Here is a 27537-nt window from a genome sequence, read left to right on the forward strand (position 1 = left end):
CAAATGAAATATGGAGAGACTGCAGATGCCTCTAAAAGCACATAAAGTTTCATTGTGTTCTGGATACGCTGATATTGATATTGATCAGGACAGAAGAGGAAAAGAGAATTTTGAGCATTATTTGCACACAAATCAGATGTATGCCTGTAGGCACCTGATGTAAAGTTAATTTTCTTGTGTATTTATGACACGCTGGAAATGTTTGTGTAAATTAAATGTGCAGTGACTTATTGGTATTAAGGCCACAACCTTTTCAGATGCCTGTGAGCCACTAGATGGTACTAATGCATCACTGGCCAACCCTAACCTTTACAACTTTTCCTGTCTTCCCGCCCTAAGTTACTGATGTTGCTGTGTACCGCTGCAGACCCATTCTGTCCCTCCTGTTCCAATAACAACATGATTTCTGCCTCTGCCTGTGCTGAAAAAAATAAGAGGGATGGCGCTAAACACAGGGAGAACTCACTGTCAGTCCAGAAAACTGTGGCTGCTTCCACTATAGAGAACACGTGAAGGTTGAAGCGATGGCGTCCACATGGGAAGATAGCTGTTTATGTCATGCTGTGGAACCTATTCTTTCATTTAGTAAGAATTGGGAGGTAAGCTTATTACATTTGTTTTAGGTTGCCACTCCAAACCTAAAGCGGCACGGGGATGGAGCCCAGTATATTTAATAGGAAGGCATTTGAATGTCATGGTTCATGTACACTTGCAGACATGCTTTCTTAGAAAGTAGGTGTGCCTGTTTTGATAGCAGCACTGGGCAAACATATTCATGTAAGGCACATCTGTCTGCAAATTTATAAAATTCACATCCAGGATTTCCTTAAAATCATTCAATTAATTAAAGGCGGTGACTCGGTTACCCTCAACATGATGCATTCATGTCCTGTAGCAGACAACTGATATTTTACATGACATATACTTTACTAAAGCTAAACAGAAAAATAAACATGGTGGGAGGGAGTGTGAAGGGGGCATTTTAGTAAACTTAAGTCCAAATCTTAAAGATTAAAATGAACAAGCCTACTCTAGAAGTGAGACTGAAGCCAAACTGAACTAAAACCAAAAAATGCAAACAAACAAAAGAAGAACAAATGTTAACAGTAAAAGTCTAATATTTCACTCCTCTATGATGTAGTTCTCTGTTGTGCACTGTGGCCTTTTCACACAATCCTAGATCATTTTCCTCTTGTCAAAGTTTAGCACGCCCGCATATTTGCACTAGGAGTTGGCTAACCTCTGAATGAACACCAACAGCCTGATAAATTGCTTAAATTATTGATTATAAAAGACATAGAACCATTTAAATGATCAGTGTAATAAAGTATTATACAATTCACGACTGTCACTTTTTTAATGGCCTATGAATTCCTCAATTCAGCTACTACACCTGTGTGTCATTGTGCTCCTCACTGTGTCATGTGAGTAGCCTGACATTAGCTATTCATACACCAGTACTTGAAATAAGCAAGGCCCACCGACCACTGCAAGAATGGTGACTCAGCTGTAAAAAACATTAATTAATTAATTAAATAAAATAAGACTGTGTTCAGGCCTGCTTCTAAGATTGTGGGGGTTTTTTACCCAGAGCCTAGAGAACTGTGCACATCCAGATCAGCTGGATGCACACAGCTGGCACATCTAGGTTTATAGGCCTTTATCATAGTCTCCAGTCAGGCCATGTAAATGCCTACAGCGCACCTTAATCTCTCATAATTCAAATGTATTTGGACTTAAAGCTGATGGAGTTCATCATTTGGTCCTCACATCCAAACACAGCAGTTGCAGCTCTGCAGTCTTTGTTTTTTCAGAGAACATGGTCACCCAATGAAAAGCTTGTCTGAGGTGCTCTAGTTTGTACCCACAGTTCTGCTTCATGTCCTTATGAGACACACACAGAAGCTTTTTGAAGACAGTGCGGAGTGTTGTTGAATCACAGCCATGTGCAGAGCGCCATGTGTTAAATCCCATTACTTACTTCCATGATTGTAGTAAATTCCTGTTGATAAGCACAGGCGCTGCTTAGCTGCTTAGATCTTTATAATTCTGTCTGAAGAGCAACTGTTGGTAAGGATGTGACGCTTTCTATGCTGAGTAAATGGTTAATCATTCTTTTTCTCAGTTAAAGATATATTTACCCCGAGAGCTTTAGAGGGCCCTTTTATTGATGTGCAGGCATTTATGAACATTTTATGCATGTAGCAGTCATGCAGACTTTATGAGGGACAATAGCAATTGCCCATAATCATTATGATGTTAATAGTAACAGAGGGAGTGACAAATGGAACAGCACTAGGGATACATCTTGCCATCTCATACCTATATTCATCATTTAATATGTATTTTATGTCATCCTGGGATATCTACTGCCCCAGTTGGTATAATTAACAGAAACCCTCATTATTTAAACCAAATTAAACAGTATTTTATAACCCTTTAAATTTAAATAGAAAATGATCAATTTTCACAAGACTTATCCATTTCACATCTAACACTGTGCGCCTTGACCCTGCCTTGTACTGAGTTGGAAAAGCTGTGCTAAAGAGAATGGTCAGAGATAAGGGCCCTTTAGATGGAGCGTATGTATAAAGTAAAAGCAATATTATGTAAATCAGATTTAAAAATTAGTTTAATGAGATATACGCTGTGTAAATCAGCTCAGCAAGGCTGCTGATGTAAGACTTGTCTCCCTCCTAGGTATGTCATGCTCTAAGAATAGCCGCTATGAGCTCAGTGAGGTCCACCGTCCTGTTGTGTCCACTGAGCCTTTCCTCTCTGGCAAACTGCAGCTGGAGAAGCAAGAAGGGCTGCCTGTGTTAAACGTGGCTACGCCCACAGTGATGGCCAATGTGTACGCGTTTCTGAAATACACTAGGGGCAAAAGGACCTTTGTGGCCACTTCTACTCTCAGAAAACTGCCTATAGTGTAACTGTAGCAGAGGCGTGGTCTACAGGCCCCACAGATAGTGATTCAAGGAATGGGTGTGCCAAGTGTTACATGTCTTTGATTTCACCATTGTTGCTGATGTTTTTCTATTTTATGGTAGAGTTTGTACCTCTGTACTGTCAGTTCGTTCTTCTTTCTGTCCTTTTAAAAAGGATCACAATGACATTTTCACAATAAACACAGTAATATTTCACTTTAGGTTTCTATTGGCGGTGACTCAGGAAAATACAATAAGTAAAACAGTGTTTATGAATTAAGAATGCAAGCATGAACTGATCTCTCTGCTTTCCAATAAACAGAGAGGAACACAGTCTGCCATTTGACAATGGAGGATATAAATTACACTATTTGTTTAGCTGCAGACTTTTCACACTATTTGTTTAGCTGCAGACTTTTCACACTATTTGAGGTCAAAATTGACTTGTCATCCACCCACTAAGTTAACCTCAAGTTAACCATCTCAGTCTCAGGCCTCTTGTGTGGAAACAGATGTGATGACTTTCAGCTGAGAAATGGTCATCTTGCTGAAGGATTTGAGAGTTCCCGCAGCGAGGTAGTATATCCTGGACAGAACTGAAATGACATTTGTGGGGGAGGATAAGATGAATACAACGTGTCACAGCATGACAGCACAGTATGTGATATCCTGTTGGTGAGTAGTTCTGAATTGCAACATCGTTGTAACAGTGGTGTGGAGCGTGATATTTACACTATTATGTGCATCAGGGCCGTTTGTGCTGTGGCGCGTCAAATTACCTCCGCACTGGACGCATGTACGGCCGGCCATGCCACAGGAATACAGATGAAACCGTGGTGCCTTTTATAAAGACTTTTGCAACTCGTTATGTCACATTTCTGATTTTAAAAACTCAGGTACATGGTGTTTTTGGCTGGATCAGCAGAAACAGGGACTTTTTTAAAGCAATGGTACAGAAAACATATGTTGCTGTATGTATTTACAGGCTTGTTAGCATAGAATGAGATTATTTCTAAATGTGTGCTAAGGTTTTTCACTAAACAAAGATGCTTTTTTTAATTGTAAACCATCATTTTAAAGTTAAAACATATTACTGTGAATGTTGTCTCATTTAACTGAAATCTGATGCCCCTCACAGGAGCTCCATGTGGAGTGAATCTCTCTAAAAGATTTGCCATCGTTTTAAATTGTCTTGCATGGATCGTCAATTAGTCCATGACCAAAATTGACTGGTATTTATATGAAATCATTCAACTCAGTTTGAACCCTCAAAGGACTTTCTACTATAATTCTCACTGATCTAATCACTCACACACACACACACCTGGATGCATCGAGGGAGACTCAGGGTTCAATATCTTTCCCATGGATACTTTAACAGATAGACTATAGGATGGAATGGGGATTGATCCACCAACCTTCCAATCGGTAGACAACCCACACTACCACCTGAGCCACAGCCACCTGAAATTAAGGCACTGTACACGTATTGCTCCATACCTATACAGAGCCTTATTTGGGGGTATTTTGATATCAGCGAACTAACTTTTATTCTGTGTTGGGAACACATGCCGGCTTCAACGTCCATCCACATGTTGACATTCTGCAATCAATTGACTCAGACCACACCAATCTTCAAACAAGCTTCTTATTCCGATCATGGCTGCACACCAGTAAAGTTTCGTGACTGCATGGTTGTTGTATGAAACCTGCCCAACCCTGGGTAGTAGTTGTTATAGTCAGTGCTGGTATGGTAATATGCAAATAGTCATAGCAAAACAAGTCAAAACAACAGCAATACTTTCTGTTATCCTAGCTGCTAAACATATTTACTTTCCATTATGCAATTATATTGTCTGCGCAAGTGACTTATTGAGTGCTCCAGAGAAGCAGTCAAGTGACTATTCCTTCGTCTAAATCTCTGACAATTGTTATCAAGGAAAGAAGCTATCCATTCATTATAGAGTAGCATTCATCCCAGCCTTTGTAACTTTGAAATGGAGGCATTTTTCAGCCGCTCTCTCTTTGGTGTCATATTGTTTCTTTGTAATGTGTATGCTATCCAAGAACTCTCAAGCCGTGTTTTTGTATTGCCAGCCTGAGAATCCTTTGACTGCTTTGGCAAAAACTGTCTCATTAATTTCCTGACGCTTTTATGACATATTTTCATCATGCACAAGATGATGCCATAATCTAATATTGACACAATATTGGAATTACTGTTACCAGTTGAACCCCGAGACATTTATCAAAAAAGAGGACCTGTCAGTAGTGTTAAAACAGGTCTATTGAAAAAGAAGAAAAAACAGTGAGGGCGCACCTATACCCAGTCCAACAATATGTCTATAATAACGAAACAAGGCTTTCTCTGACCCTGCCCAAGACCTCCTGATCACCAATTAAATATTTGAGTATTAGATTTTTTTTAACAAACTCTACTGTACACTTTTGAGCTCTGAGTTATATTTACTTTTGCTCTATCACATATAATTGTTGCACCCTTCACTGCCCACTGTTATTCTTTGAGTGACACACAAAACCAACAGAAACCTCCCATTTCGCCCAGCTATATCCATATTACAGTAATGTTAGTTTAATAATTGTTGACTCAGTTCCATGGGATCATCCACCCAATCTGCAAGCTTTACAAAGAACACATCATTCATGAGAAACTTCCTTAAAGTATACGGTGTCGTGGACAGAAGCAGTTTGGACATGGTCAGAACGTCTCATTTGAGAAATGAAGAAAAAGTGTTCTTAGCTGCTTATCTTAATAAAAAATACAGTGCCGCAATAAAAAAGTATTTGCCCATGATCTGTTTTTTGTTTGGTTTGTCACATTTTATAAAAACAAATTTTGATGTTAGTTGAAAATGCAGTTTTTAAATGTTGACTTTATTTAATAATGTAAAAAAAAAAAAAAAGCTATCCAAACCTATATGCCCCTGTGCGAAAAAGTAATTGTAAAATTTTCACTAGCCACACCTATTACTGCCAGATATGTGAAATCAATAAATCATTTAAATAGAGCCTGTTTGACAAAGTGAAGTAGGTTAAAAGAGCTCAAAAAGGGACACATTATCCTATGAACTGAAAAAACAAAACAAAGTCACTGACATGTATCAAGGGTTGCAAGGCCATTTACAAGGCTTTGAGACTCCAGTGATCTTGATGATCCACAAGACTTTTAGAACAATATTCTGTGGATTGATGAGACAAACACTGAACTTTTCAGAAGGTTTAAGTCCTGTTATATCTGATGTAAAACTAACACAGCAATTCATAAAAAATGTGTTAGTAATATGGATGTTCTGGGGCTACTTTGCTTCTTCAGGATCTGGGTGCTTTGTCGTAATTGATGGAACTATGAACTCTGTAGTCTATGAGAAAATCCTGAAGTAGTGTCCAGTCTTTATTTAGTGCCTTGAAGCACCCTTGGGCTATGCAGCAGGACATTGATCTGAAACAAAAGCCAGTCCACTTCTGAAAAACATAAAATGTAGGTTTTGGAGTGGCCCAGTCAAAGTCCGGACTGAAATCCTATCACAATGCTTTGTCAGTTAATGCTTGAAAATGCTCCCATATGGCTGGATTTCAACAGTTTAGCAGATAGCAGTGGGACAAGGTTCCTCCACAGCAATGTGAAAGAATCATTGCCAGTTACTGCACTTTATGTTCTGGCCATTGTGATGATGATTATGATCATTGTTATAGACATAAACTGAGTAAAAAATAAGAAAGCAACTGTAACATCAGAAATCAACATTAAAATAAAATAAAAAATAGTATATAAACACTGTCTGTACTTTTGTATTGTTCAAAGTTGTTCTATTATCAAGAGATCTGAGTAACTTTGAAGGTAAGCAGTGATTTTGGCCTTATCAGGTTCGTGCCTTTCCTAATCTAAAACAGATTATATTGTTTGGTTACACCAGAATATACAACTGGATATCAGCTGATAATAAAATTAGCCTATATCTCTCAGTGTTTAGATATTGAGTGTCACTAGATTTTATTTTGATGAAAACTTGTAAAATGGGGTCAAGCTTTATGTTTTATTATTTATGTAAGAGAAAATGAGAACAAGAGTTACTTAAAAAAAAACATACTTTTTTTTCTTTCTTTCTTTCTTTTTTAATAAAAGTTTATCAGAGACCATTAAAAACATCTAAGAATTCTTGACAGATACCAAAGTGTGCTCACACAGTAAAATATAAATGATTCATTCCATACATGGGCCTATAGTTTGTATTAGACGTCACACCCATATTAACAAACAGCAAGTCAACCAAGTTCTGCCTAAATTTGTTTTAGAGGAAGGGTATTGTTTTGATAGAGTTGTGGACATTTCGTGTTTTTTTATTGGTTGTTGCTTTTGCCCATTAGGCTATAAAAAGATCGAGGTGAAAGACCTATCATCCCAAGCATTGCTCGAAGCAGGTAAGCATTGGGCTCTTTACGATTCAGGCTGGTTAAATAATATAACTCAGAAAACTTTCAGCAATTAAAACAAGAATTTCTTTCCTTCAGCCATGGGAGCCCTGTTGATACTTTGCGCTTTGGCAGCTTTACTCAGCTGTAAGTATATTTGGTCATTCTTCATTTTGCTTGGATACATTTGTTCTTTTCTTCAACTCAATTCGAGATGTGTGTCCACGTAGATTTCAATTATATTTTTAATTCTAAAATATAGTTGTTGTTGTTGTTGTCCATGAATTTTCAAATGCTTATAAAACAGCTGAAAAAATGTTGTTGTTTTTTTACTATGATGCCAAATTACAGTTACTAATTATAGTTTAGTTGTTTTCCTGAACAGAAAAATTATTTTTAGTGGTTGAATGCTTGATTAATTTTCTACTTCTCAAAGAAGTCCATTGTGCCAGCTCAAATATTACTATAAAAGCAGGAAATCAGTTCAGTTCTTGCAAAGAATCAATTCACTCAATTGTTCATAGAAAACTATATATATATTCTTATATATTCTTTTTGTGTGTTAATTCCAGTCACCTTAAATTAATTACCTCGTAAAAATGGATGAAAACTAAGAATCTCAGGATACAAACCACACAAACCTTGCAGAATGAAACTGCTCAATTTGTTTTTTGGGTTTTTTGGGGGGTTTTTTTTTTTTTTGCTCAATTTGAAGCAATTTATCCAAGATTCCAGTCTCATGATTTGAAAGCATTGTTGTGTCACCACACTAGGTGTTTGTGTGAATGAGGCAGAATGTTAAACAGGTAAAGAATTTGAGAGTGCGGCACATAAAGGATAGCCATCTAAATTGAAATTTGCTTTTGTTGGGAATAGCATTTACCTTTAGCTGCTATTGAGTTGGCACTATTAAAACTGAATGGATGAAACAGGAGTGTAATCTAAATCCCTCAGGCCCTGACTGAGCCCAGAATGTGGTCTTTTCACAGCAAAAGCGCAGATATTGATAATATTTCCATTATGCAATTATATTGTCTGCGCAAGTGACTTATTGAGTGCTCCAGAGAAGCAGTCAAGTGACTATTCCTTCGTCTAAATCTCTGACAATTGTTATCAAGGAAAGAAGCTATCCATTCATTATAGAGTAGCATTCATCCCAGCCTTTGTAACTTTGAAATGGAGGCATTTTTCAGCCGCTCTCTCTTTGGTGTCATATTGTTTCTTTGTAATGTGTATGCTATCCAAGAACTCTCAAGCCGTGTTTTTGTATTGCCAGCCTGAGAATCCTTTGACTGCTTTGGCAAAAACTGTCTCATTAATTTCCTGACGCTTTTATGACATATTTTCATCATGCACAAGATGATGCCTGCCTTTTTCGTTTCTGAGAATGTGAAAAGCTCTTACTCTGTGTTTTTTTGCTGTTTTCCTGCTCTCTCACCTTCTCCCAGGTCCATCTAGCGCTGGATGGGCAGGGAGGGAGTTTGCCCTTTCCTTCCTACAGAATTATCTTCAGCACTATGACACTCCCCAATATCAACTCCACATCACTGCTATTCAGGCAAATACTAAAGTGACAGTGCAAGTACCTCCCTTAAGCTTCAAGCAAGAAAAAACTTTAAATGCTGGAGAGGTGGTTACCATCAGTCTCCCCGATGGCGTTGAAATGTATGGTAGCACGAAGTCTTCCAATACAGTGCGTATTGAAGCCTCCGCAGATGTGACTGTAACCTCCTTCAACTACAAGCTGTACACAGCAGATACATCTGTGATCTATCCAGTCAGTGAATGGGGTACAGAATATTTCATCTTTACACCTCCTGGAACCCCTTATGCAACATTTAAAGAGTTCTCTGTGACAAATGGAAAAGAGGCCCAAGAAGTTGAGATCTTCCCACAAGGGGCAATCAAGTTTGAGAACCGTGTCTACGATCAAAACAGCAAAATGGTATTAAACCTCAAGCCATATGAGAGTGTCCAGCTTCAGAGTTCATATGAACTTTCAGGCACCAGAGTTTCCTCCAAACACCCTGTTGCCGTTTTCAGTGGTCACACTTGTACCTGGAGATTCGCAAAATGCAACCATGTTTATGAGCATCTACTGCCAGTAAGCAGCTGGGGAACAAGCTTCGTCATGCCTCCCCTGAGTTTCCAGAAGAATTTTGATAGTGTCTACCTTCAGGCCTCCCAGAACACAAGTGTCACTGTCCAAAATGGCCAACGTAAAGATGATTTGAGTTTGAGCACAGGGCAGACAATAGAGATCCAGTACCACAATCCTGACGCGCTGTCCATTCAGGCTGATCATGGCATCCAGGTCCTATTGCTCTTCAATGGTGTGGAACATAGCTGGTTACTGTACTACGACCCTTTCTTGACGAATGTAATATCCACAGACCGTTTCTGCTTTTCCTACTCATTTGAGGCTCTAGCTGGGTTTGAAAACAAAGCTTTAGTTGTAGCACAAACCAGTGCAGCAGCAACACTCCGTTGGGATAATACAGAGCTGCCTCGTGATGTGCAGTGGAAAAAGATTGAAGGATCAGAGTTCTCTTGGGCAGAAATATCCTACAACCAAAGCCCTACCAACAACAAACACACCCTGTCCAGCTCAGGTTCGCCTTTTGCTCTCTACAGTATAGGATTCAGTCAGATGAACGGTTATGGGTCCCTAGGACAGTGCGTGCAGCCAGGTAAGCAGCACACAGTATTGATGTTTAGCATTCCCCCCACTCCTTCACCAGTAATATTTCACATTTATTAAGCAGACTGATGTGAGTAATTATTGTTTTGTTTTTTTTAACAGGAAGTGCATCTCTGTCCTGCAGCAGCATCACCTGCAGGGTCAATGAGATGTGTGAGATGAAGGATGGCCGTCCCTCCTGTGTTCCAGTAAAAAAAAATCCTGGAACATGCTGGGCAGTGGGAGATCCTCACTACCGTACTTTTGATGGACGACACTTTAACTTCATGGGTACCTGCACATATGTCATTTCTAAAAACTGTGACAAGGGTGATAGTCTCCCTGCATTTGAGATCCTCGCCCAGAATGAGCACAGAGGAAATCTCAAGGTATCATATGTTGCCATGGTCACAGTGAAGGTGTTTGATGTTACCATCACAGTAGTTCGGTCCGAGACTGGGCGTGTGAGGGTAAGCCTTCCAATTTATTACTGCTAAAAAGCTGTTTAATTTTTCAAACATCCTGACTTGTCTTTAATTATTTATTATTATTATTTATTATTATTTATTATTTCAAAATAATATTTATCAAAATGCAGTGTAGTAAATAATTCTTTTCATCTTTCATTTGGGCAGATTGACAATATTCTGTGGAGTTTGCCAGTAACCTTGAATAATGACAAACTGAGAATGCATAAGAGCGGAAGCTCTGTGCTCATTGAGACCAATTTTGGTCTGACAGTCCGTTATGATTGGGAACAACGGCTTGTGGTCACTTTGTGCAGCAGTTATGCTGGTAAGACTTGTGGACTGTGCGGTAACTTCAATGGAAATCCCAGTGACGACTTCACCACACCCTCTGGCGCACAGGCAGGTGGAGCTCTGGCCTTTGGTAGGAGCTGGAAGGTGCCAGGGCTTGGGGAAGCTCAGTGCAAAGATGGCTGTACAGATGGGTTGGATAACTGTGAAAGCAGCCTGATGAAAACATGGGAGAGTGACTTGTTTTGTGGCATCATTGCACTTGACCTATTTAGCAAATGTCATAAAATCATTGACCCACTACCATACATAGAGGACTGTAAATATGATTTATGCATGGGAGGTGGTCTGCGACATTTCCTCTGCAGTGCAGTGGAGGCTTATGCTGAAGCTTGTCAGATTGCTGGGGTCCAGGTTCAAGAGTGGAGGAAGAAGGCACAATGTCGTGAGTAATTTAACTAAGTTAACAATTTAATTAAGCGACATTTATTTTTCATTAACTGTTAGAATTACTAATTACATTATTCTTTTTTTCTCACTAAAGCTGCCAAATGTCCAGCAAACAGCCAATATGAGCTCTGTGGCAGCGCCTGTCCTGACACATGTTCGGACCCAAATGCTTCCTCCAAATGCAAACGCCCTTGTGTGGAGACCTGTACCTGTAAAGCAGGCTTTGTTTTAAGCGGAGATAAGTGTGTTCCTGCTGCTCAGTGTGGCTGTACCTATGAGGGTCGATATATTCCTCCCGGAGAGGCATTCTGGGCTGACCAAGGCTGCAAGCAATGGTGTAAATGTGTAGCTGGAAGCAGACAGGTTCAGTGCGAGGAAAAGGGCTGCAGGACCGGGGAGGAGTGCAAAGTGGTTGATGGCATAAGAAAGTGCCAAGCATTGTCTTTCAGCACCTGCCAGGCCACTGGTGATCCCCATTATATGACCTTTGACAAGAAGAAATTTAACTTCCAGGGCACATGTGTCTACCAGCTTGTTGCACTCTGTTCCAAGGACCCAGAGTTAGTGCCATTTGAAATCCTAGTGCAGAATGATCACCGGGGCAGCAAGGTGGTCGCCTACACCGGGTTAGTAGAGATCAAGGTGTACTCCTTCAGCATTATCATTACTAAGACACACAAAGGCCAGCTTATGGTAAGAAGTACCTAGTGTTTAATATGACAATGTTAATTCTGTGAATTGTGGTCCTATTTTCACCAAACTGAATGTTTCATTTGGCTTCAGGTGAATAACGAGCTGGTCAATCTGCCTATCACCCTGGAGGAGGGAAAGATATCTGTCTACAAGAGTGGCTGGTATGCAGTCGTCACAACTGATTTTGGCCTGAAAGTTTCCTTTAACTGGGACAGTGCCGTGTTTGTAACACTGCCAAGCAACTACATGGGTGCCGTTTGTGGCCTCTGTGGCAACTACAACGGCAAACCTGAGGATGACCTGATCCCGAAAAATGGTAAAACACCCGTTTCGCCAGTAGATTTCGGTACCAGCTGGCGAGTGGCTGAGATCCCGGGTTGTGTCGAAGGCTGTAAAGGGGTCTGTCCTGACTGCGACATTAATCAGAAAGTTCAGTATGAAAAAGATGATTTCTGTGGTGTGGTAAAAGATGCAAAAGGGCCATTCCGCGACTGCCACGCCAAGGTTGATCCAGCTAGCTTTTTTGAAGACTGTGTTTATGATGTATGCTTATATAAGGGCAGGAAGGACGTGCTGTGTAAGGCTATTACAGCATACACATCTGCCTGTCAGGCTGCAGGGGCCAATGTGTACAACTGGAGAACGGTTCACTTCTGTGGTGAGAAATGCTTTCATTTTATAGATAATTTCCATTGAAAAATAATTAATTAATAAGTATATTTTTCATGAATTGGAAAAAAGGAAAAGGTAGAATAAACAGTGTTTGTCTTGTTTTTTATGTTACACACTTCAGTGAATTTTTCTTCTTTTCCCTCAGGTTTTATGTACCTTTTCTAATGGCTGCCTGCTTCTGTGCTCTAAATTGAATTGGCTCTTTTATGTCCCTTGTATACAGCGATGCAATGTCCCACCAACACCCACTATGAAATTTGTGCAATCGCCTGTCCTGCGACTTGCCAAAGTCTGACTCCTCCTAAAGGCTGTCAAGCTCAGTGTGCGGAGGGCTGTTCCTGTGATGATGGTTACATCCTTAGCGGAGATGCATGTGTTCCCTTATCGGAGTGCGGCTGCGTTCACAATAACCGCTACTACCGAACTGGAGAAGTGTTTTATCCCAATGCGAAATGTGAGGAGGAGTGCAATTGCAAAAAAGGAGGAGAGGTAAAGGAAACTAGAGGAGGGAAAAGTAAAGATTAATCATTTAGATGAAGCTTTTTACTGACCTGGTTGGATTTTTTTTTTTTGTTTGTTTGTTTGTTTGTTTCCTAGGTTGAGTGCAAGAAGTTCACATGTGGCCCTAATGAGAAGTGTAAAATAGAAGATGGTGTCCAAAAATGCCACCCTGTTGGCAAGGGTGTATGCCAAGCTGCTGGTGACCCCCATTACCTCACTTTTGATGGTAAAAAATTTGATTTCCAGGGGACCTGCACTTATACACTGTCCAAGAGTTGTGGACTGGAAGGTACCCACTTGGTGGACTTTTCCGTTCAGGTAGAAAATGAGCAGTGGGACAGGGTTAAGAACAGAAAGGTGGTGTCTGTAACCAAGCTGGTTGCCGTGGAGGTCTACGGCTTCACTCTCATCATGAGGAACAATATGTTTGGAGTCCTGGTGAGTAGTTGGCCTACTTTAAAGAAATTTGTAATTACTTCTTTTATGTAGATACAAATGTTGATGTGGAGTTATTTCTTGCACTAACACAGATGTCTTGCTTTTAGGTAAATGGCGTGTTGAGCTACCTTCCTATGAATCTAAATGATGGAGCCATTCTAGTTTATCAAGAAGGCAATCGTTATGTTATTGCAACCAATTTTGGGCTCCTTGTCACTTATGATCTGGTCTATCAAGTGACAGTCACAGTACCTGGTAATTATCGTGGTAAGGTCTGTGGCCTGTGCGGCAACTACAACGGGGACAGAAACGATGACTTCGAGATGCCCAATCGTAGGCTTACCAATAACGTGAATGAGTTTGGAAAGTCATGGAAGGTCACCATTCCCAATGTTGTGTGTGAAAATGGCTGCGAAGGGAATTCTTGTCCTGAATGTGACCCAGCTCTCAAGGCAGTGTTTTCAAAGTCCGCCTACTGTGGTATAATGACCAATCCCAACGGGCCTTTTGCAGTTTGCCATAGCATCTTGGACCCTCAGCCATATTTTGCTGACTGTGTGTTTGATTTGTGTGCTTCCAATGGTGATGGAAAGGTGCTTTGTGACAGCGTAGCAGCCTACGCCTTTAACTGTCACGCTGTAGGAGCCGATGTCAAAAACTGGAGAACGCCTTCCTTCTGTCGTAAGTCATGAAGTTCACAAATTCATCTTTATTATACCCTTTTAATACTATTTTGGCTTCATCTCTAAAATAATTTCTCTTTTCTTGTGATACTTTATTTCAGCCATGAAATGCCCGATCAACAGTCACTACGAAGTGTGTGCTGAAGCCTGCTCCGCCTCCTGTGCTGGCCTCACAGAGATTGTTCAGTGCCCCTCCAACTGCACAGAAGGCTGTGACTGTGATGCTGGCTTCTTATTCAATGGACAGACTTGTGTTAAAGAGATTGAGTGTGGATGCTATGAGAATGGAAAAACTTATAAGGTATGACTGAGGAATTACAATAATATAGTTTTTCTGTGCGTCAAAGTGGCTTTAACAAATACTGATATAGAAATAATGCTTTTTCTCTAGAGTGGTGGACATTTCGATGTTTGATTTATGGTTTTTGATTTGCTCTTAAAATTTTAGTGTTTAAATTGCTGATTAGGCATGAAATAATGTTTTCTCACTAGTTTCTAATGAGTATTTTTTTTCCATGTCTAATGAACCTTGTTCTGTGTCACCAGCCTGGTGATGTTGTGTATGAGGAAGACTGTAACAGAAAGTGCACATGTAATCCAGGAAAAGGCCTCATCTGTGAAAAGCACTCCTGTCCTCAAGACACCAAATGCATGGTCAAGAACGGAATCAGGGCATGTTACAACACAGGCAAGACACAAACACTGTATTTTGTATTTACCCATTTGATAAATCTTTACTGGTAAATGAAAAAAATACAGTAACTTGAATAATTAGGGTTCAATTAAAGAGCTATTTGAAAATTATTCTTTATTTATCCATTGCAGATCCCTGCAAAGATCTCAAGTGTCGGGCACAGGAGACATGCCGAGTTGAGAAGGGCGAGGCTACGTGCATCCCCAAATACACAGGCACCTGCTGGGCCTGGGGCGACCCTCACTACCACACATTTGATGGGTACAACTATGACTTCCAGGGGACCTGCAAGTACGTCATCTCTAAGACGTGCGGCGAACTGGATGGTCTAGTTCCATTTTTGATCACTGAGAGGAATGACAACAGAGGCAACACAGCAGTTTCCTACGTCAGAAATGTAGATGTGTTTGTGTACGATTACCAGATCACCATCCAGAAGAACCAAGTTGGTCAAGTCATGGTGAGTTTCAGTTTCTTGCCTGCTTACTTTTGACATTTGCTTGTGTACAGTACATATATATATGTGTGTATCCATTGTTCTGGTGCATTTTGTTTAAAGGTGGATGGGGAGCTGCTGAATCTTCCTGTACTTTTGGGTGATGGTAAAGTCTCAGTGTTACAAAGAGGGAACACTGCACAGGTGGAGACAGATTTTGGTCTGGTTGTCTCCTATGACTGGAACTGGTACCTTGTCATTAAGCTTCCCAGCAGCTACTTTGGCTTGGTCTGTGGTTTGTGCGGCAACTTCAACGCTAATGTTCTTGATGAAATGCTAAATCCAGCAGGCAAACCAGTTTCCTCAGTCATTGAGTGGGGCAAGAGCTGGCTAGCACCTGAACAGGACAAGGAACATCCTTGCTGGGACACATGTGAGAAAAACTGCCCTACCTGTGACAACGACGATGTTAAGCTCTATAAAACCGAGGCGTTCTGTGGGGCTCTTGCGGACAAGACCAGCGGCCTGTTCCAGAAGTGTCATGAAAAGGTGGACCCCCAGGCCTTCATGAACAACTGTGTGTATGACATGTGTTACAACAAGGGGGACAAAAAGATGCTGTGCCAGGCTCTGGCCTCCTACAGTGATAAGTGTCGTGACGAAGGAATAATAATCAAGAACTGGAGAACAAAATTTGGCTGTCGTAAGTATTTGAAAAACTCTTCGTCTAATGATTCAAATCAAATATGTAGTTCTTATTTTCTGATTGTCTCTATTTAATTCATAACCAGCGATGAACTGTCCGCGCAACAGCCACTACGAAGACTGCGCCAGCCCGTGTCAGCCATCCTGCCCATTAACTGGAGAAAAGCAGGTCTGCAGCGGGACCTGTGTGGAGACCTGTGTGTGTGACGAGGGTTACGTCCTCAGCGCCGGCGTCTGTGTACCTGCAAAAACATGTGGTTGCTCATATCAGGGTCGCTACTACAAACCAGGACAGCAGTTCTGGGATGATGAAGCTTGCCATCGCCTGTGCGAGTGTGATATGACCCTGGGCATTGTGGCATGCCGTGAGGCTTCCTGCTCTGCCAAAGAGCAGTGTACTGTAGTGGATGGAGAGCGCGCCTGCCGACCCATTAGTTACGCCACTTGCTCGGCCTCAGGTGACCCGCACTACCGCACTTTTGATGGCCGCAGGTATAATTTCCAAGGCACGTGTGTATATCAGCTGGCAGGGCTTTGCTCTCAGCAGCCTGGGCTGGTGCCGTTCAAGGTGACTGTGCAGAATGACCACCGGGGAAGCAAGGCCGTGTCCTACACAAGCACCGTCAAATTTTCCATATATGGCATCACTCTCACCATAAGCAGAGAATACCCTTACAAAGTCTTGGTAAGTGATGATGTGGATAATGTGAAGCATATAGGCGATGTAATAAAATATTGAATGCCTAATGCATTTTGTGCAGCTATTAGAGGAGAAAAGGAAATAGGGCACAGCATGTAGTCGCTTTATTGAAAATAAAAAAACAGAAGAGATACTCTGAGCCTCAAATCGTTGGATGATAATGCCTTTTGTCATTGTACTAATTCTGACATCCCTCATGCTCTTCTGCATATGTCTTTAATTGCATATTAAAATTTTGATCCTGGCAGACTTAATTAAATCAAGATTTAACTGCACATTAGAGTGGATTAGCAAGGGCCACAAAATTATTAAATTTATAAGCTCCTAAAAATATTCCCTTCTCCTTCCCTCGTTTTCTGCTTTTCAGCTCGACGGGCAGCTTGTTTTGTTGCCACTGAATTACAATAACGAGCTGATGGTGTCCCTCAGCGGCTGGAAAGCTGTAGTGGAGACAGCTGCTGGTATCACGGTGACCTTTGACTGGCAGAGCACAGTGACCGTTACTCTGCCCAGCACCTACCAGGGTGCAGTCTGCGGCCTGTGTGGTAACTACAATGACAAAGCTCAGGATGACCTGACAATGCCCAACGGCAACACCACGTCTAATGAAAGACAGCTGGGGGACAGCTGGCAGGTGGCCATTGTACCAGGCTGCTCATCAGTCTGCCAAGGGCCGTGGTGCCAAGCCTGTTCAGACTCCCAGAAGAAAGTGTATGAAGCCAACAAGTACTGTGGCATTATTGCAGACAAGGCAGGGCCCTTTAAAGATTGCCATAGCCGTGTGGACCCAGCTCCTTACATGGAGGACTGTGTTTTTGACGTTTGCCAATATCAAGGGCACCATGGATCAGTGTGCGATGCTGTGGAAGTGTATGCCTCTGCATGTCAGAGCATTGGAGTCACCATCTACTCCTGGAGAGCAGAAAGCTTCTGTCGTGAGTTTGAATAATTTTTTTTTTTTGCCTGTTTTATTAAGTCTCTTGTTTCAAAATATCTTTTACCTTTTACCTTCTTTGCTTTCCCATCTTCTCATTCCATCCCACAGCTATGGCTTGTCCTGCTAACAGCCATTACAGCCTGTGTGCCACGGGTTGTCCAGCCACCTGCGCAAGCTTAACCCCCGTTACCAGCTGCCACAGGTATTGTTCAGAAGGCTGTGAGTGTGATGAAGGCTACCTCCTGAGCGGGGATACCTGCGTGCCTGTGAAGGACTGCGGGTGCTCTTATGATGGTCAGTACTACCAAAAAGGAGACGTCTACTATTCTGAAGACAAGTGCGCAGAGGAATGCACTTGTGGGGACAATGGAGCTGTGTCTTGTCAAAAGGCCAAGTGCCGTCCAGGAGAAATCTGTAAGCTTGTAAATGGAGTGAAAGGCTGCTATCCAGAGGGGGAAGGCAAATGTGTGGCTTCCGGTGATCCTCATTACATTTCCTTTGATGGACGTAGGTTTGATTTCCAGGGTACCTGTGTCTATGTACTGGCCAAGGTTTGTGATGATGACAAAGGTCAGCTGACGCCGTTCACCGTCACTCAGGGGAATGAGAAGTTTGGAAATGGAAAGGTGGCTGTGACGAAGTCAGTGGCAGTGTCAGTCTATGGTTATGCCATTTACATCCAGCAGAAAATGCCTTGGAAAGTCTTTGTGAGTAATTTATCTTGATCAAACATACTTATGTAAATATGTCTTGTATTTTTTCTCATTTTTTTCCCCAAAAATGATTTTTTGTCTCGATCTTCTTCTTTTTTTTCTTTTTTTTTTTGTCTCGATCTTTAAGGTGGATGATGAACTACTAAACCTTCCGCTATCCCTGGAGAATGGGCGTCTCAAAATAACCCAGGAAGGTCGCAACATAATTGTTCGAACAGCCTTTGGACTGACAGTCCTCTATGACACTGTGTATTATGTTGAGGTGATTGTTCCCTCTACATACCAGGGAAAGATGTGTGGTCTTTGTGGAAACTACAACAAGAACGGTGGTGATGATTTCATTCTTCCTGGTGGCAAACAAGCCAAAAACGTTGATGAATTTGGGATGGCATGGACGGTGGACCTACCTGGGTATATATGTGGAGGCTGTGGAGGACAGTGCCCAGAATGTGAGCAGGCCAAAGCTGTCCTGTATGGAAAATCCGACTCCTGCGGCATCATCAGTGCGCCTAATGGGCCTTTCAAAGCCTGCCACAGTGTCATTGACCCAGCAGTATATCTGTCGGATTGTGTGTTTGATGTTTGTGCTGTGGGGGGCAACAAAGACACTCTGTGTAACAGTGTGCAGGCTTACGCTTTGGCCTGCCAGAGTGCAGGAGTTCAAATCCAGCAGTGGAGGAGCAACTCTTTCTGCCGTAAGTAACACACAGCAGTCTCTAGCTGAAGATTAGCTCATGTATTCATCTGTGCTCTGTATTTCAGGCACAAATTTTTTGCCCTTGTTTTCTCTTCTAGCTGCATCATGCCCTCCACACAGTCACTATGAGCTGTGTGCCGACACCTGTAGTGGGACATGTGCCAGTTTTGTTACCCCGTTTGGTTGTTTTCCGGGCTGTTTTGAAGGATGCCAGTGTGATGATGGCTTCGTTTTCAATGGTGTCCAGTGTGTTGTCCTGGAAGACTGTGGGTGTATGTACAACGGCAGATATCTGATGGTAAAAACTGACTAGCCCTATATTCTGGTCACTGAATTAACACCTGAATAGAGCTATGACAAGTTCTGTATGATGAGTTTTTAACATCTTCTTCCCAGGTGGGCCAAGAATTGGTGGACAACGACTGCAAGTCAAAGTGTGTGTGCCAGGCCTCTGGTATGGTAAAGTGTGAAAAGCTGTCCTGTGCCAGTGGGGAAGTTTGCGATATCAGAGACGGAGTCAGGGGTTGCCACCTGAAGCAGGGCCAATGCGTCGTCAGCCGTGATGGCCAGCTAAGCTCCTTTGATGGTATGTCAGGCGCGATAGGAGCACAGGGCGCTTTCCAAGTGGCGTCTCTGTGTGACGAGAGCGCTGAGCTGTGGTTCCGTGTGGTCGTGGACGTTAGGGTCTGCAACAAGGGGGCAGCTCCCACTGTTGCCAGTGTGTATGTGTTCTTCAGCGATACCATCGTGGCAGTGAACAGCGAACACGTGACCTGGGTGAGAACATTTTTATGCAAAAATTGAATGTGATTGGTTTGAGCTCAGTTTTATACTATATTAGATAATAATAGACATTTTATACCATAATAATAACAGTTATGTTCCATTATCTGTGTCATTCAGGTAAATGGCAGGAAAGTGTCTCTTCCCAGCAAAGTGACAAGCACACTCTCTGTCCAAATCTCAGAGAGGGCTTTGATCATCGAAAGGGCGTCCGCTGTGCGGGTCACTTACTCTATTTCTCAGGAGGTCACCGTCATTATTCACAGTAGCCTGTCTGGTAAAATGTGCGGCGCCTGTGGTAACTACAATAACGACTCCAAAGATGACATGACGACAGCAGATGGAAAAATCACAACTGATGTGTCTGTAGTTGTCGGCTCCTGGAGCGCTGGGGACTTTTCCAGATGGTGAGTATTTTAAAGACACATTGCAGCATTTCCTGTGTATAAATATATGGGGGTTAAAGGGGAAGATATAGTACTACACTTAGTGCTATGACAGGATCAGCCTTCGCTTCACTACTTACTCTCATAGTGATCCAGAGCTCCAGATATTAACTTTTAATTATTTGGCTCCATGTTAGAGGGTTTATTTTTTTAATCTTAAATGCTATCTTTCCCCGTATTATGCAAACTGCAAACTTAATTTGACCACTGAAATAATCAAGTACAGATCAGCGAGAGATGGGAAGGTGCTATGACCATTCAACCGCTTATTCTCTTAACAGCAAGAACTAAACAAGGACTCCACAGAGCCCTTTTAAGGGAATGAGAGTGTGGTTTTTAATTGCATTTGGTCCAATTTAATTAAGAAATGCCAGAGAATCCCCTGTGGTAATTACTGATTAAAAAGCAGGTAAGGCTGACAGGCATGGCCATCAAAAGCTACCAAGCTTGCAATCCAATCACTGCTTGTCATCCAAGGACACTTAAGACTCATCTGGGTGCAATATTAATTTGAGCCCTCATGTTTAGTTTTGTGTCCTAGCCTTAAGTCACCTCTTTGGAGAGCAGAGTTTTGTCCGTCTCTTTCCTCCCTTGACTTGAGTTTTTCAGAGTTGTCGTTTATTTGGCTTTTTTTTTTTTTCAACAAGTCCATAGAGAACACAAGAAAATAACTCTAATAAGAACAAGTGCTAATCCTCAGTTCTTTTAAAACACAAATTTCATGTACAAAGTCATCACACGTAATTTCCGCTGTGCCCGAGTGGACACGACTTTCCTTTGCTCCAGTCTCCTTATAAGTTCATTTTCCCTTTTGTTTTCATTGCAGTGGCCTGTAGAGATGCTGGTCCTGTTCCGACAAAAGCATCTGGTTAACAGGTAATAAAATATAAAGTTCAGATATTAACTGATGCTTGCTCATGAATAAAACAGCTGCACAGTGGCTCACGTCCATGTTTCTTCCCCTCTTAAACAGGATGAAGAATCTCGCTTGTTCACAGATTTACTCAACCTGCTTCAGCACCTCGTCTTGATTCATGGAATAGTTTAAGTTGCTTCCTGGTGATTGTGCCTTCTATTGTTTACCCAGGGTTTAGAAAAAAGAGGGAAAGAAAGGGGCGAAAGAGGCATGGAGCTCATTCTTGACCAATATCTCCATCTAGTGGGGGAGAAAATTATTCCATCTCCTTTCCCGTTATGTCTTGCCTGTCTTGCCTGTCTTGCAATACTTTTTAATATGTGTCTGTTATTAAAAAACACATTGTTCTGACCGCTAAATAAAGATATTTTCTCTGCAGTATGTGGGTTGTTTGTGATTCTTCGCGTGTTTCCTCTAGAGAAGCTCTAGCAACCTGTATCAATTTAAACTGGAAAAACATGACATTTTGCACATGTAATAGAAGTAATGCTAACCTAATGCCATTATAAGAAACCTATATGTACTAAAGGTCCTTAGAGTAGGGAGGGGGGCCCTTCCTCCACCCCGGCCAGGCTTTGCTGTCAGGGGACAGAAAGCTGGCACTCTGACTTGGAAAAACACCTCGCGAACAAAGTTTTCATGTAGCTGAGAGAAAACTGCAACAGTGACAATCTGTCCTGGCCATCTAGTGTTTATTTGCTTAATTGCACCGAGCCTCTCTTTGAAGCCTGGAAATTGCAGCACAGAACAAAGAGTTCACTGTGTTCCGTGCAGTTTGTGGCTATTATTTGCCAGTGGGGAGAAATGAGCGTGATTAATAGTTCATTATGGAATACATGTTGACAAGAGGCGCTGGCAACAAAGAGCGTGGGAATAATAATGATGATGATGATGATGATGATGTCCTCTCACAGTAGCGCTGCAGTCCAGCTCTGCCTGCGTTGTTTACTTGTGAGCGGGGCAGTCCTGGGTAATTTTTGGGAGTAACTTCAGTGGCACCCCGCCTCCCCCTTTCATTCCTGATGCAAGACCAAGGAGAAACCGACTTGGTCCAGGCGGGAATGGTGAACGATCCACACAGAATGCAACCCAGACGGCTTCATTTTTAATCAAGTCATAATAGAAGGTTTTGCATGCATTTTAATTATTTATTTATTTGTGCGTGTTTAACGTAGGGAAACTTTTTTTCCTCCCCTCCAAGTAAAGTTTAGCTCACTGAGCGAAAAGTCTCAACTCACATTAGTTTCAAGGAGGCGGATATACGGTAAGTTCACTTTGACTTGTGCTCTGCTGAAATGAATGCGTTTCCTTGAACACGACTTTCATATTAATGCAGGTACAAATATATTAAATAGATTCTGCACGCATATAAACAGGACCCTGTGTCAGCAGCGTTTGATTGGTAGATATGTTCTTAGAAAGATATCGTCTTTCTACTTGGTTTCTCCAACGTTGTTTCCACCACCACCCCCAACTAAACGCCTGCGTCCACCATGTGACCGTCTAATTAGATAAGCCATCGCTCATGCTTCTCTCACGCCTACGCGTTCTTTGCATATACCTGCAATGCTTCTGTGCACTATGAAAGCCTTTTTTCCCTGCTCATAAATTTGCTCTAACTTCTACGTGCCAAGTTCACTGGAGGCTCGTTTTTGCGCTGAGCCGTGAGTTTGTGGCCAACAACTTGTGAAATGTCACTTAATCTGTAACAATCTGAATGGCTTCAATTGTTGACAACTCGCAGATGTCAGAATATCATAGTTTTTCAGACTATACCTCACAGAATAAACTACGAAAGGAAAAAACCTCAAGTGTTGTTCCTTGGAAGTATGGTGATGCAGTCTGTTTGGAGTCTAAATATACCCCGTAACGGGTTTATGTAAGTGAAATGTAAAACACAAGCTCCTATTCCTAATTGCAAACAGTCTGTGTTAATCCCACTTTATTATAACCCATTATAATTCATTTTACGTGTTGCTCTACGGGCTTCTTTCCTGTCTCCCCATTATATTCCTCTCCATCACTCAGAAGGCTAACAAACAAGATTATTGGATTGGCACTTGTTCGAATAACTCACCCTGTATTTGTTTGATTAAACCTGATTGGCAGGCCTTTGTTGTTAATCCTGCTCCCAGGGTTGAAGTGTTCATTTCTCTCCACTCCAGGCTCCAGGCTCGTGTTCACACCCCCACTCTAGTCATGCATGAATCCCCATCAGTGCTTTGGGCCAGGGAGGGAGCCATTGGCTCTGCTAACATAGGCTTTGATCTTTGCATTGCAAAAGATGTTATTTCATGGCTTAGATTTTCTATGACTGCAGAGCTAAGCTTTGCGTACCTGCATTACATTTTTTGTTGTCCTGTTTTGGTATTTTTTTCTTGGTAATTAGGGCTGTGAAGCAAACAAAATTTCGCCTCATATACTGTCTTGAATGGACCTTCAGCCCATTTCCAATCATGAAGGGTGGGATCTGGTGAGATCATAACCTAAAACATAACCTTACACATATGGGTGTAAGAGAATCCCAGTGTACTAGGTAATATATAGACCGTAATGCTTCCCCCAAGGTTTTGCTCCACTTGTAAAGTAGATGACCCAGCAAAACCAGTCCAAATCCACTGACCAAATATCAAGTGCAACTCAACACCAGGCTTGCCTGGTACCCCTCCACTGCTGAGCTCCATATTCTGAGGGGCTGCGCTTGAAATAGAACCTCTTCGCTTACCCAGATTTAAGGCACTATGTATTAAGACTCCCATACAGAAAACATTCATGAGCCTGTTATGTGGCATCTAGCTGAGAAAGAGCATTGTCTCCCTACCAGGCATGGTGTCAATGATTTTCCACGTGAAACTCAGTTCAGTTTAACCATAGACTATTGTGAAAACAGTTCTGAACTTCATCGAAAGTGGCTGATTCTCCGTTAGCAGAACAGTGTGAGCAGCTGATTTATTTTAGACTAGAGGATGTCAGATATTCATGAAGAAAGATGTCATTCAGATTAAATTAAGCTTCTTCATAACCACACAAAGTTGTAAGCAGGCTGCTTCTATAGTTCTACAAAAACACCATCTGTGAACTTGGAGCATGTTTTGGAAACACAAAAAGTTATCTTTCACTTGCCTTAATTGAACACAAAAACATTCGCTAAAAGTCCAGGCTGGTAAAAGCATCTGCTGTAATCAGTTCTCCCAAATCGTCTTGGAATCAGACGTTCTTGTTAAGGAGATGAGATCTGAAATGAGGGTTGTAGAATTTGTTCTTCTAATGTGTAGATGTGTAAATTATGCCTTGATCAAGACAACTCTTAGAATTTTAGAAAACTCATTAAAGAGGTGCCCCTAGCTGGAAAATGCTTCAAAAATCTTCCTAAAACGTTGCGAGATTCCTCTTGATTGTTGCCCGATCTCATAAGCAGCTACCGGTAACATCTGATTGAGGCTCTTCTTTTTCATCTTTCCACTACTCACTTTGGGGTCGCCACAGCGGATTACCTTGCCTCCATATTACCCTGTCCTTAGGATCCACTTTTATCAACCAACCCTATGCATGACCTTCACTACACCCATAAAGATTCTCTTTGGACCTCCTTTGTCTTTTTCTCCTGCCTGGCAGCTCCATCGCTAACATCCTTTGTCTAATAATATCACCAAATCAGTACTTGCCTGCACTCTCTTCTTCACCTCTCTTGTCCACTGTCTGTAGCTTAAAATGGTATTATTTGTTTGTCCCACTTGTCTGTCTTTCATTCACACAAATGTGTTATTTCTTCCTGTTTTCTCCAGTGCATACCTCTCCTTCTCCAGGCTAGCATCTGATTGAGGTTGTTGCTAATAAAGAAAGTTGTTTGAGTTACTTTTTTTCAGCCTGCACTGTGAGGAATCAGTTGGCGTCTTGAATAAAGACACGAAAAGTAAAACTGTGTGTTATTAATCCAGTTGAATTGCGTTTGTCAGTTGTCTTTTTTTGGGGGGGGGGTTTACAACTGTGTACAATCGGGTTAAGACATTTATTGTTTCCTGTTATTGTGATTTCACATCCTGACACAGCCCAATCTTGTTTGACTTTTCCAAACAGGTACAATGGATCTTGTGACACTGGTGGCATTCAGTTCCTGGCTGGCTCCTGCGCTTGGTGGGTATTCTTTTCACGAGACCTTCAGCAGAATTACGTGCTTTCCCCCCTTTAAAACAAGCATGACCTTCTTCAGTTGCTTCCCCTTTCCCTAGCTTTTGCTTTAAGTCCTTCCATGCTAAATGAGCTGATGTGTCTGTATAATAGGATCAGCATTTGGAAGGGAGGTGTTTGGTAAGTTTGCGTGAGTGGTCACTGACGAAGCATGAACGTTCGATGTGCTTCTGTTTAATGTTGCATGCATAATTGTATGGCACTTTAACATGGTCAGATGTTTATAATGTCTAACATAATTTGCATACTTAAACAAAAATCAGCTTAAATCTTTCACCCCGGTGTTGTACACAGAGAAAAGGCCGTGTCAGACTAGTGTAAATGTTTCCTTATACAGCAGTTTGAATAAATCAGTTATTCAGACTGCTGCCAAGTTTTCCATTGTTAATGCAAGCTCTGGTCTCAGAGTTGTTTATCCGTGCACCCCGCATGCCATCGGCTGTGCTTGATCTTAAGCAGATCTTCTTTGACTTTTATGTCCGACTCTTGGGTTAGACCTTATTTTGGAAGACTTGTCGGCATCGGTATGATAGAATGTGTTTCTGCTTTGGTGAGGAAAAAGAATAATATTAGGATTTACTGCCCAAGAACAAGGTCAGCGTTAACTGTGTGACTTTCACCCTTCCTCTCCAGCAGCCAGGATGCAGTAGAACAGATAACATATTACTGAGTTCAGGGTTTCAACCGCATCAATCTTATTTGTAGCAGTTCATGTGATTCTTTCAGCAAGTGTCAGAAAAGTCTCTAAGCTTAAACTTTAGAACAGAAAGCTTTTACTCTTTAATAACTCTCCGCTTGCCTTATCATGTCAGTGCTTTCAGCATCGGCTATTATGGTCGAATATTGTTAATGATAACCGTTAAAAATAACGCATTAATTATGCAAAATGTTGCCTAACACAAGTATTTATGTAGCGTTCTCTTGTGCTCCTCCAAGGTTACACTGTTCTCACTCGGACCACTGACGCTCACATAAACAGTGCCTGCTTTCTCCTTTCTTATAATGAACAGTGTAGATCTGAAAGTCTGCAGCCAACTTTTTTTTCTCCACATGGAGGCAGAGATGGTGTTTGAACAGACGGATCTGAAGTTCCCCGCATTAGTGACAGAGCACGGATTAAAACAGGGCGATGAAATAAAAATACTGGGGTAGAAGAAGCACAGTTATTATTTTCCGGGATTTTTTTTTAAATATCTGGGCTAGCGAGCATTTTATCCTCTACATTTCTTGTGATGTTTGAGACTTAAATAGAAACTGGTCCTCCTGCCAATAACTGGAACCCCTCTAATCCTGATTTTATTGATTTGAAGTTGGGTCTTAACAGTGTTAACACGCTGTTCCCATGAGAACAATGTCCATGCGTGCGTGTTTTGTTCTGTTTTGTTTTAATTAAGGAGCCAGCTACAAAATGAAGACCTTCATTAATAGGCGCTGTTTCAGATGTTTGCTCAACCCAGTTTTGTCCAACAACAGCCTCTCATTTGCTGACATGCACTTATGTAACCTGCTGAATTTCTTAATAGAGGTCAATGTTCTTTGCTTTCTCTCTCACAGTTTCTGCAGCTGATGATGACAAAGGTGGGTATTGTGGGGTTTTGTTTTTTTTTTAGAAAGTCAAATTAGCTTAATCTAAGTACTCGCTGTAGAGCATTTGCTGTAAACTGGTACTAGGCTCATAGTGGTTAATAATGCTCTAGAACTGATGTCATATTGTGAGTACTCGCTGAAGCGTGTCAGTGCGTAAATCTGCTTCTCATTTGTTTCCTCTTTTTTGCTTTCTTCTTCCAGACTACGACAGGGATTTTCAATACGGTGAGGGCTGAGCAGATGAACTTGGGCTTTTAATGATCGACCCTCCACACAGGAAACATCTGGGAGGTTGAGATGAGTTTACATTTTTCACTTGTTTTTTCTCCAAAAGTGATGGAAAACTTCCACCCTAAGGCCAAGCTTCTGGAGTAAATCCAATGTAAATACCGAGCACTGTCACGGCTTTTTAGTCGACCCAAAGGAACAGAGTGTAGAGAATGACTGAACACCTGCATTTTATATGCACTTTTATTGTGTTTTGTTCTCGAGGGTAGGGGAT

At 41.6% G+C, this 27537-nt stretch overlaps 2 protein-coding genes across 2 annotated transcripts in view; both read left to right on the forward strand.

Moving 5' to 3' along the window:
- The first annotated feature begins 7459 nt into the window (after positions 1-7459).
- fcgbp (Fc gamma binding protein) lies at positions 7460-21631 on the forward strand. Its single transcript, XM_085421797.1, has 22 exons — positions 7460-7505; positions 8807-10055; positions 10166-10508; positions 10674-11241; positions 11341-11939; positions 12030-12597; positions 12835-13100; positions 13209-13550; positions 13658-14231; positions 14335-14534; positions 14780-14921; positions 15059-15387; positions 15487-16066; positions 16155-16753; positions 17136-17703; positions 17814-18412; positions 18546-19113; positions 19214-19413; positions 19512-19892; positions 20019-20305; positions 21171-21220; positions 21318-21631. The coding sequence occupies exons 1-21, from the start codon at positions 7460-7462 to the stop codon at positions 21178-21180; spliced, it is 9018 nt and encodes a 3005-aa protein (XP_085277923.1). The 3' UTR covers positions 21181-21220; positions 21318-21631.
- Positions 21632-22260: 629 nt separating this feature from the next.
- Positions 22261-27537, forward strand: part of LOC146658926 (FXYD domain-containing ion transport regulator 6-like) — a 17001-nt gene continuing 11724 nt past the window's right edge. The window contains exons 1-4 of the mRNA XM_085422670.1: positions 22261-22524; positions 25338-25394; positions 27003-27026; positions 27237-27260. Of these exons, the coding sequence (XP_085278796.1) occupies positions 25343-25394; positions 27003-27026; positions 27237-27260 (100 nt within the window). The 5' untranslated portion in view covers positions 22261-22524; positions 25338-25342. The remainder of the gene's footprint in view (positions 22525-25337; positions 25395-27002; positions 27027-27236; positions 27261-27537) is intronic.

This window comes from Rhamphochromis longiceps, linkage group LG11, assembly GCF_057381845.1.
Source record: "Rhamphochromis longiceps isolate RC_006_pf linkage group LG11, R_longiceps_female_GT1.1, whole genome shotgun sequence".
NCBI classification, from domain to species: domain Eukaryota; kingdom Metazoa; phylum Chordata; class Actinopteri; order Cichliformes; family Cichlidae; genus Rhamphochromis; species Rhamphochromis longiceps.

Excerpts from the sequence above, each read along its gene's own strand:
- fcgbp (XM_085421797.1), top strand. The coding sequence starts at position 7,460 with ATGGGAGCCCTGTTGATACTTTGCGCTTTGGCAGCTTTACTCAGCT. Across the intron at positions 14,232-14,334 it reads GAGAACGCCTTCCTTCTGTC|CCATGAAATGCCCGATCAAC; the intron begins GTAAGTCATGAA and ends ACTTTATTTCAG. Across the intron at positions 19,114-19,213 it reads GAGGAGCAACTCTTTCTGCC|CTGCATCATGCCCTCCACAC; the intron begins GTAAGTAACACA and ends TTTCTCTTCTAG.